General features: G+C 37.5%; 1 protein-coding gene across 1 annotated transcript in view; it reads right to left on the reverse strand.

Annotated features, from left to right (window-relative positions):
* Positions 1-5,372, reverse strand: part of LOC138368334 (PR domain zinc finger protein 5-like) — a 51,299-nt gene extending 45,927 nt beyond the window's left edge. Inside the window, exon 1 of the mRNA XM_069330860.1 lies at positions 5,221-5,372. Within this exon, the coding sequence (XP_069186961.1) occupies positions 5,221-5,372 (152 nt within the window). The remainder of the gene's footprint in view (positions 1-5,220) is intronic.
* Positions 5,373-11,870: the final 6,498 nt, after the last annotated feature.

Below are 11,870 nucleotides of genomic sequence, written 5' to 3' on the forward strand. Positions count from 1 at the left end.
TAACCTAGGTGTAGTTATAGTGTGAGAGCTATGATCGTAGTGTCCTATCTTCCCAGCACTCATAAAAAAATTTTAAATTACCAACGGTTTTGGCCTCTACCACCACCATACTTCATTTGTTTCAACTGTCTACCAGTCTGCTTGCAAAGGTGAACTTTCTTATATTTCTTCGGCAGCTTTGCTCAGTTAATTTAAATCTATGACCTCTTGTCTTGAAGTACCAGGTCTTAGAAATTTTTCCCTATCAACTGTGTCAATAACCGTTACTATTTTTTTCTTTTGTAGTGATCACATTGATTGTCTTTCTTCTATCTTCTAGATGTGGCATATTTAATGCCTCTAACCTTTCCTCATAGCTCTCGTATTTCAGTTCTGGGAGCCATTTAGTTGCACGTCTTTGCACCTTTCCCAGTTTGTTGATGTGCTTCGTAAGATATGGTGTATGCTGCCCCTATCTTGGGCAGCATACAACAGCTACCTACTCCAGCTTTGGTCTCACAAAGGTTGTGAAAAATTTCTTTAGCATTTCACCATCCATGTATTTAATAGCAATTCAGAAATTGGAAAGCGTGGCATAGGCTCATCGCACAATGTTCTCTGTGTGTTCCTCTGGTGACAGTTTGTTAACTATCCTCCAAAAAAATGTTTACTATCCAAAACCATCCCAAGGTCTCTTTCTTTATTGAGAGTTCTGTAACTCCTTTCCACATAATTTGTAAGTTGTGACAGGTCTATTTTTTCCGATTCCACATTCCGTAACAGGGCATTTATTCACACTGAATTCCATTTGGCATTTTGAGCTTCAAGTAGTTATTTTATCTAGATCAAATTGGAGGGCATGACAATTGTCTGCATCTCCCAACTTCCCCAGTATCTTTGCATCTGCAAACATGTTCATATAATTCTGTATTCATTCTGGTACATCGTTTATGTAGACGATGAACATTACTAGTGTAAGAACTGAACCCTGTGGTACTCCGCTATTAACACTCCTCCAGTCAGATGCATCGTCTCTAGTTACTGCGCTCATGTCTGTCATTAGAAAACTTTTCATCCATGTCAGAAGTTGTCCTGCCACCTCTCCAGCATGTTTGTTTCTAGAACAGTCTCTTGTGTGGGACTGTCAAAAGCTTTTTTTTTTTTTTTTTTTTTTTTAGGTCCAGATAGACACAATCAAGCCAACCACCTCTTTCCTGTAGCATCTCTGTGGCTATCATTAAAACTAAGCACATTTGTTACACAATATCTTCCTGTTTGAAAACCATACTGTCTGTGTTATGTCATTACTCAATTGGTGTTCAACCCATTTGGCTTTAACTATTGTTTCTAGTGCTTTGACTACCACACTTGTTAATGCTACGGGTCTACAGTATACTGTAATGTAGAGGTTCCTCTAGACTACCATTTTTATAGATTGGTACTATGTTTGCCTTTTTTCCATGTATCTGTTTATATTCCAGCACAAATACTGGAATATTAATTGGAGTGGAATGCTCAGCTCAGTTGCACATTCTCGCAGCACCAGGTGCAATGCCATCAGGTCCAACTGCTTTATTTCTTCCTAGCCCCTCAAGTCATTTTTTCCACTTTGTCTTGAGATACCGCTTTATATATTCTCTGGTGTGCTCTGGAATTGGTATTGGGTCCAGCTCTGAAATCCTCATTTCATACAAACACACTTTGGAACTGTTCATTTAGCATTTCACACGTTTCTGTTTCATTCTCAGAAGTCCTATTCCCCTGTTCTCAATATCGGCATATTATCCTTTACATGCAGCTTGCTTTTAATAAATTTATAGGAAAGGCCTCGATCTGTTTTACATTTGTCTGCTATACCTTTCTCAAAAATTTCTTTGTCTCTCTGGTCACTGCTGTGAAATTGGTTCTTGCTTGCTTGTAACGCCGGTATATTTGAGGGTTAGGCCTCTTCCTATATTGAACCCATTTTCTTGTCCTTTCCTCTCCGGCCCTCTCACAATTTCTGTTCAACCAATCCTGTTTTCTGGTCCTTGAATCCTGTCTTAAAATCGAGTTTATCAACTGTTTCATTGTCCACGCTCTCTTTCAGATTATACTGCAATGCATATTTAATTTCTAATAGGATATGATCACTCTTTCCCAAGGGAGGTCAGTACTGGATATCAAATACCTCTTCTTTCCTGGTGAATATTAAATCCAGTATTGATGGAACATCCCTTTCCCTCATTCTTGTGGCCTGCTTGATATGTCGATACTACAAGAATGTTTCCAGAATGAGGTTTACAAATCTGCCTGCCCAAATGTCCTCTGTTCTTGCTTCGCTGACCTCCCAGTCTATTGCTGTCAAGTTGAAATCCTCCAGGACTAACAATCATGATTTATCTTTATCATCATTTATTATAATATCTCATGGCCATTATGAGGCTCTCTCTCGTAATCTTGTTCCTCCTTTGTCCATGCGTTGCTTGCTCAAGGGCTGTAAGCATTTACAATTATCGGTTTATCCTGATTTCATTCCTAAACCTAGCACCTTCAAGAACAAGAGGACACTGATTTAAGATAAGGAAACAAATGAACAAATCCACAAGGGCCGTGATGAGGGTTCGAACCTACGCACGGGATGTTCCCAGAGCGTTTTAGTCAACTGTACCATGACATGGTCAAAAGAATTGTAACCTGGAGTGCTACTGCCCTCACTAAGATGGGGGAATTGTGTGAAACCCCGATTGGGCTTCGGAGAAGCTTCAGGATCCTAATGAGGGCAGTAGCACTCCAGGTTGCAATCATTTTGACCATGTCGTGGCACAGTTGACTAAAATGCACCTGTGAACATCCCGTGCATGGATGGGTTCAAACCCTCATCACGGCCCTTGAGGATTTGTTCATTTGATGTATCACGTTATTGTGATTTGTGTGTAAGGAAACAAAGGTGCAAAAAAATATTGGAAAGATTTCTTTTGTAAACAGAGTGGTAGATGGTTCAAACAAGTTAAGTGAGAAGGTGGTGGAGGCTAATACTGTCAGTAATTTCAATACATTATATGACGAGTACTGTGAAGACTGGACACCACGAGCATAGCTCATCGTGTAACTGCACTTAGATAATTACACACACGGCATCTTTGAGTTTGGATACATCGAGAGTACGCTAAGCAAAAATATATAGAGTCAACAGGTGTGTGCAATGTATGGCTTTTTTTGTTAACTTCTGGCAGATCTCTAGTTATAGAAAAATGTTAGCAGATTATTTTTTATTCGTATCTAAGCTCCCCTCATCTAACCTATCCTAATCTAACAACAATAACATTCAGGATGATTAAAAATAATGCTGCTGTGTTTACATACATTAAAATTACTAGGCTGTTCCTTTGACAGTGGTGTGACAACAAATCTTTTTGTTATCATATGTTATACTGTACTAGCTTATATTGGTCCAGGTTTTGTTGGGTTTGTTTTGAATTGTCATAAGCAGCTAAACAGCCGACAGAATTTTAGCCACTGCTGTAATTTGTCGTATTCTCGCTAATTAATATGTTACGCAGGCGCAAAGATGGTTGAGCAAGTGTCCTGTACATTATGCCTAGACTTACATGCAGTGTTGCATGCATGTGCATGCATATACTATATTTAGGAGTGAGAACAATAAATTACAGTGGTGGCTAAAAGTCTAGCAGCCTTTCAGTTGTTTATGACAATTCAAAGGAGCAGATTAGGCATTTTAACGTTCAGTATATAAACACAGCAGCGGCAATATTTGTTCTCTGAATGTTATTCTTACTAGATTAGGGTAGGTTAGATGAAGGGAGCTTAAACACTAATAAAAAATAATCTGCTAGCATATATTGTATAACTAGATGTCTGCCAGAAGTTTAACAACAGCTATAAAACAAATCTGTCAGCTCAATAATTTTGTATAAAATTGTGTTTTATAAGCAAACTAAAAAAAAAAGATGCCACTATATTCTATACAATATAAATAGATAAATAATATAAAAAAATAAATAAATATTTATGCTTAAAAAAAAAACTAACATTTCTTGTGTGTGACTAAATGACAGATACAGCACTTTATAATATTTTCAGTATTCTAATAATATTAGCATTCTCATTTTGGATTAAATTCTTGCAAATCGAGCAAGTATTCATATTTTGCTGCACGATTACCACAACTGTACAATCGTTCCAGTCTGAAAGGGAACGTCAGCGAAAGGATAGAATACTGTATGCTCCTGTGGTGTTTTGTGAATGACCAAAATGCATTACTACTACTACCTTCTTTTTTTCTAGTTATAGCATCTGAATCTCTTAAGAAACATTACTTGGCCATTTTATTGTAGTTCCTGGCCACCGACATAACTATAAAATGTGTGAATAGGAAAATGAATATAAAACTGTGCCAAACAGATGCAGGTTACACTTTTCAAGAGCCTTTAAAAGTGCAACTTAAATATTGCTTTTAAAAGCTCAAATTCTTAAAACACAATTAACATCAAGATGTGAATTATCTGAGCAGAATCAAATTTCATATCAAATGATCTATTATTTAGTGCATAATAATAACTGGCAGTTGGCTGTGGGCATGTTGTATAAATAGGGTGTCTTTCTATTGGCATTCCAGTCGTCGCAACACCAAGCAATTCTGATGCGGCAGAATTAACCCACTAGCAGTCACAAACACACATCAAGCAAATATACCGAGTTCAATGTGCACAGTGAAAACTTTTATAAAAAATATCACTGTAATTTCCCTAAAATAAGCAAGCCATGAAAGTAGCAACCCCATCTGAGTTAGGAGGCTGGCGATTCCAATATCTTTTGGGGCAAACATAGTGGCACCTGCACCACCTTTTGGTTGTCATAAGTAGGGCATAGTGTGGGTAGAGAGACCATCTAAAACCTAGGTCACTCTGTGGCACACTTTCACTGATGCAGAGCATTTATATGTACCCATGAACAAAGTATGACTACTCTGTTCAGCTCTGAGTTTTAAATTTAGTGTACTACAACAAACCATGCTTGTTGAATGTACATTTCAAAGTATAATAGGAAGTATATATAGACACTGTAACCCATTAGTAAAATATCATTGGTCCAGTACTGCAAGGAATATGCAGTCACCACAAGAGGAAGTTATCTCCGTTAAGTCGTGGGTGTTGCACATTACATACAAACTAAAGAGCAACCTAGGTTTCCTTGCGGCCACGAATGTGATGGGCACGGTGAAGGTGCTTGTGCAGGTACCACTTGCTCTTGAATTTATTGCCACAGATGCGACATTCAAAGTTGAGCTCATTGCTGGACATGTGTATGTTCTCCAGGTGCTGCTTGAGGTTGCCCGGAGAGCTATAGGTGCGCTGGCAGATGGGGCACGGCAGGGGCTCAAAGCTGCGCATGATCCCTGGGGGTGGAGAGAGAGAAGAGCCGTCAGCCCTGGTGAGCCAGGCAGCAGCAACAGCAGCAGTACAGCAGCACAGCACCAGCAGAGGGCAACAGCCACTCCCATTTACAACACAAACCAACAGCTTCATTAAACCTGCATGCTATCATTTCCCTGTATTTGCAACTGTATTCAATGAAGTTATATGTCTACTTAGTTTCAGCAAAAAATTTGAAAAATAAATGGAACTAGCACCTAAAAACCCTGTACAGTAATTATTTAAAATGGTCCCTTGAAATCAAAAGCAAATTGTTCACTCTTTTGAATCAAGATTAACTGGCTATTTGATGCACATTGCAAAATTATAGCCAGAACATAAAGATCATCGTTTTAAACTGTGTTTAAAACAATTACTCTATATTATAAATGCTTAAGCACTGACATCAATGACTCCTAAACGCTAAAACATAGAAAACATTTTCTTTTAGTTTCAGATGTCTCTCCCCCCCCCCCACCCCACCCACCCACGTTCTCTGACAGTTACATACATCGCTAACTATTTATCGCTACATCTCTTACTATATCCTTGAAAGATGTTACATTACTTCAAGATGCCAGTCTAGTAAATAAAACTTTTGCACAAAGTTGCCTTCGTCTGCTGTTGGTTTGTGCTGCATGGTAATGTGGCTCAAGATTTATGGTGTGCAAACTGGGGGGTTTTCCTTCAAGAATCAAGTTTACATTCTTGCTTTGAATTTTTTTAATGTACAGTATATAAAATTTATAAAAAAAAAAAAAAGTTGTCAGATAAGTATGCTAATCAAAAACTAAATTTGCACAGCATAAATCTTGAGATGAAAAAAGAGTAAGCTTATTCTAGTCTATGATATTGGAAAAGCACTGTTATGACTATATGGCATAGATAAAGTGTTATAGCTATTACTATTTCAATATTTCATTGGTTTTTCTGTCATTACTCAAGTTTACTTATGCTCTTACTTGGTAAACAAACAAACAAGGCCTAGTACACTAAAGCAAATCAAAATAAGATAAAGATTAAGATCTAATAAAAGGAGCAGAGTAAAAACTCTTCAAGCTAACATGATTACAAAAAAAAGTGTTGGCGTGACCAGGTAGTGCACTCTAAACACAGCTGGCCACAACACAGTTGCTCAAGAGAAGCTACCAGACACCGTCACGACCAGACCACACACTAGAATGTGAAGGGACGACGACATTTCGGTCCGTCCTGGACCATTCTCGAGTCGATTGCGAGATTCACAATCGACTCGAGAATGATCCAGGACGGACCGAAACGTCGTCGTCCCTTCACATTCTAGTGTGTGGTCTGGTCATCATACTTTAGCCACGTTATTGTGACTCATCGCCTGCAGACACCGTGTTAGGCTAAGTAAGCACCAACTAGCGAAGCTGCCTGGTAAATACCCACCCACAACTGCACATTGTTGCCAGAGACCGTAAGACACGTGTAGCATGCTGCTCACTCAAACTTTTGCAAGTGTTAAAAAAACCCAAAATCCAATTCACAGTGATAGATCTGAGCCAAGTTCTCAGTTAACATGATTTAGTAAGCTAAAGATGAACTCCATTTTGAAATTCTAATACAGTACAGTACAATATAAGTGATTTTCAGATATCAATCAGGTTAATCTGTCTGTTCTCAATTTATCAAAATGCAGTTTTTCTTCAGTACTACAAATCTGTATGTTGAAAATAAGTAAATAAAAATAAATAAATAAAGGCCTAAGCAGAAGGCAGCTGAAGAGTTAAAGACATGCAATTGTCCCCACCACCACCACCTCCCACCACACATTAACAAGGTCAACATGCACTATGCATTACAAGGTACATGCAGCAGCAGGCTAGGGTTAATTAATACTAATGTCTACTAGGCTAATACAAGCAAGCCTGCCACCATAGCAGGTAGATGCTAACTTGCAAACTCACAGATATTGAGATATTGGATTTTTATTGTAAATACACCTCTGACAAACAAATTTCAGAGAATGGAAATTAAAGGAAAAATTCCAAATACAATTCAAAATGGTTGTTATGAAATAAATAAATTTAATATCTTTTGTAATCTATCCTACTACGTAACAAAAAGAGGAAAATATACCATGCGCATTCTAATTTGCAATGAATCAAAATTAAAGAGCTAAACACTGACTGCACCACCTACGACATCAATAAAGACAGTACTGGCTAATGCAAAACATAAAATAAGAGCACTATGTCTGCCTAGACACTAGTGAGCGAGGCATATTTGTGACAGCTGGTGTGGCCTACATACCTACACAACAGACTAGGGGGTGAGGGGGTGTGACCTTGCGTGACCTTGAGTGGCCAAAGCCACGATCTGCCATGCCAGACAGAAGTGGCATACGAATGCGCAGGGGAAGGGGAGGTAACGGGCTCCCATCAGCCATGTGTCCAGCCACAGGGGATCCATCATTGGGGACGAGTTTACTAGATGATGGGCCTATGCAGGATGTGATCACGCTGGGTACCTATATGATACACCCCTTAGATATTTCCTCCTCTCAGGATCACAAGGACTAAACACTTTACTCTTGTCACTTTAAATTCTTCTTAATGTGTTTCACTACATTTCTTGTCCTTTAAACACTGACATGCAAAATTATAACTTGCAATCATAAGGAAAAAGTTCAAAATCTTGCTGTTCACTTATCAGGCACTGCCACTCTTATGCACTCTTCATGATGAGTTTCCAAGCTTTTAGCTGCCGACTTTCAATTCCCATAAAAGATCAGCACATTGAAAACACGGCTTTGAACTCGTATTTATATATTTTCCATCAGTTTATTTAATGACATGTATATTATTATGTTTAGGTCTCAACAAATCACATGGCTGTTAAAAACAAAATGCCTAAAATGACTGGACTAGTTGCAAAATCAAGAATGTTTGCTGTTCAGATGAAATCTCAAAAAAAAAAAAAGCCTAGGTAATACATGGTGACATCCCCTAGGTAGTTGGATACTGTAAGGTGGTGGCAGTTGCAGAGTTGGATGACCTTCTACAACCACTAGATGAGGGTTTGTGCAGTGCAGGTAATACCACCTCACCAGCACCAATGTTACAAGTGTAGCAGCCAGGTGCACACTGCCTGGTGCTTGTAATTACAACAAGACATGTAGGCTTCTGCAGGTGCTTGTAGCCCATGCAAACAAGTCATAAGGAAACTTTTAAGCTACAAAAGTGTATTGCACAGGCATATAATTTGTGAACATGGAGACAAATGTTAGATATTACAAACATGAAATAAAAACAACAAATGTAGTGTTAAAATTTAAGTCTTTTAGACATTTGTATTTCCTAAAATAATATGTGAAGTGATGCTAATCCAACATGAGACAGAAAAGGTTTCCCATTGCACAGTTTTCAAGAACATGAAAAATATACTACAAAATCCCCCTCCAACACAGATACAGGATAACATTATGTGACAGACTTGTTACCACAAACAGCCATACAAAATTTCTTCATTATATCATATTTTGAAGTGTAGCAAGCCATTCCATTCTTCTTTCACAATGGGCTAAAATGGGATACTTATGGAAACAAATAGCAACGTTGTCATAAAGATTAATCCAGACATAATATGTTTTTGTATTAAAAAAAATTGTGGTTCCTGTAACATTGAAAAAAATAAAATGTTCAATAATCAAGACAGCTAAAAATTGATTTCACAATGCTCAGGTTTGCCTTTGGAAGTTTTTCCTTTTACATGTATATTGTACTTATATATGAGGTTCTGAGAATATATACTCACAACTAAAGACAGTTCACTGCTGTATAGTACTTCAGCAATATGAACATCACTCGGGAAATCTGCATTCAACAAGCCACAGATGTTTTGGTTAAGATGATTTCATGCAGAAACCATTAAATTTTTTAATACAGAAGAGAATTTAATGCCTATATTTTTCCCTATAATTAGGAACGTACTTTGAGATTGGGGAAAGGGTGGGGTGGGGGCAGGGAATGACTGTTAAAGTTTTCACAAACAAAGAGAAATCAACACAAATCCAACTGGCAAGCTACATGTACTAATGGCACCTGATAACATGAAGGGGAAGGAAAAGGGATCATCATCTATATATATACTTTCTGTAATAGATCATTTCAGCCTGGGATCATCTGTTGCTATAGATTATAAACATTACAAACATACACAAGGAGGTCCAGGTTTTCAAGCCGGAGCATTCATAATACAAATGCAGTAAAAATTACTCTAATACGAGGCTTCCTTATTGTGCTTTCAACCAGTGGCTTAATTGTTGGTTCCAACTCATTTGTTCATAAGTTAGACTAACGTAGTATCTTTAAAAGAAAAATGGATCACACATAGTAGAGGATAGTTAACTGAAGCTGAAGACGGCATGCAATGGAGTTAATACAAGATGTCTTGAAACCAAACTTGATGAAACAAATACTGATAAAGCTAATGACATTTTACAATGCAGTCATTTTAATTCCCCAACTGCTACATTAAGTAGAACTATCCCATATGAGAACACTGTACTAATTCCCAATTGCCATATTGATTTGCTTCAGGGATTGGTACATGGCAAACATTCACCATTATGAAGGAAAAAGGTGCTAAATATTGGCTACAGTCTTTTAATTAAAAACAAAGGATAAAAGAGTACTGTATGTTGCAATATATTCTTAAAAAAATGTTCCGCAAGGGATAATTGGTAATACTACAAATCGAAACTGGATAAAGGCAAATGCATGCATTTTTTCAAACGACATAAATAAGGATTTGGCAGATATTTTTAATCCTTTTTATGCTATTTCCGTTTGTGGAAGTAATTACTGTAGTTACTCAATATTTAAACAAAGTAAACAAGGCTTCCCTTTGAAGATGAAATATTCACGGTATTGCTGGTAGGAAACATGGGCTGCATCTGCCCTAGTAGACATGTGATGCTCCACTTCACACACATAGCTTAAGTGCAACAACTATGCAATTTCTATATTTAAAAACTGCACATATAACAAAATTTGAAGCAGAAGAAATTCTATATCAATGGTTTATTCTGCACGACACATACATCATGGTTCCCAAATAGAATGAAGCACTACCTGTATGTACTGTAAATGTACTGTTTGTTCTAAATTGTGATTATACTATACACTAGTGTGTGTAACTAATTACCCAAGTGTAGTTACAGCAAAAGAGCTACGCTCATAGTGTTAGAACGCATTTGTGCGCGAGCAACCTTTATGAAAATATTATATTATATTATATTATATTATATTATATATATATATTATAAATGAATGAATGAATGAATGAATGAATGAATGAATGAATGAATGACCAAAAAAGTGAGATTAATAATTCTAAACACAAATTCTCAATGTTTCTTTGTTTCTTTTTACTGTGGATGGCAATTGAAAAATCAATTCTCTAAAATTCATTTTTACTTCTAGTCTGACGCAATGCTTGAACGCGTTTCGTAATAACTTATTACATTTTCAAAGACTTCTGTTTACACACACAATTGTAACTTAAACACTAAACAGAGTTTTACTTATGCTAACACTAAACAGCTTATCATTCTTACATATACTTGCACTTGGGTGAGGTGATATAGTGCAACAGTTTTGGATGAGATGAACAAATTTGTGACAAACGGTCGACATAACACGAAACAATGGGTATTAATTGGATGGAAGCAACTGCAGAGGGCCTATTGGCCCATACTTCCTCTTGATGCTTCTATATTGGTACGGAGTCTTGAAGTGGGTAGAATATAGTTGTGCATTAATTGGCTGTTGATTGCTGGTGTTGACTTTTTGATGTGTAGTGCCTCGCAGATGTCGAGCCGCCTGCTATCCCTGTACCTATCGATGATTTTTGTGTTGTCTGTTAAGACTTCTCTGGTGACGGTCTGGTTGTGAGAGGAGATTGTGTGTTCCTTAATGGAGCCCTGTTGCTTATGCATTGTTAAATCGCCTGGAAAGAGACGTAGTTGTCTTGCCTATATACCGAGTTCTTTGGGGCTTACAGTCCCCAAGTGGTTATTTGAAGGCATAAACGACGTTGGTCTCTCAAGGCATTCTGCTTTGTGTCTGGAGAGTTTTTCATGAGTAGGTTAGCCGTTTTTTTTTTGTTTTATAGTAAATCGTCAATTGTATCTAATGATTTTTGTCTGTAGGGGATTCTTGTAATAGTAGATTTTTGCCTACAGACAAAAATCAGAAGATACAATTGACGATTTACTATGAAACCAAAAAAACGGCCAACCTACTCATGAAAAACTCTCCAGACACAAAGCAGAATGCCTTAGAGACCAACGTCGTCTATGCCTTCAAATGCCCACTTGGGGACTGTAAGCACCCAAGAACTCAGTATATATGCAAGACAGCAACATTTCTTTCCAGGCGATTAACAATACATAAGCAACAGGGTTCCATTAAGGAACATATATTCTCTATTCTCTTCACAGCCAGACCA

Source organism: Procambarus clarkii, chromosome 25 (genome assembly GCF_040958095.1).
Source record: "Procambarus clarkii isolate CNS0578487 chromosome 25, FALCON_Pclarkii_2.0, whole genome shotgun sequence".
Taxonomy (NCBI): domain Eukaryota; kingdom Metazoa; phylum Arthropoda; class Malacostraca; order Decapoda; family Cambaridae; genus Procambarus; species Procambarus clarkii.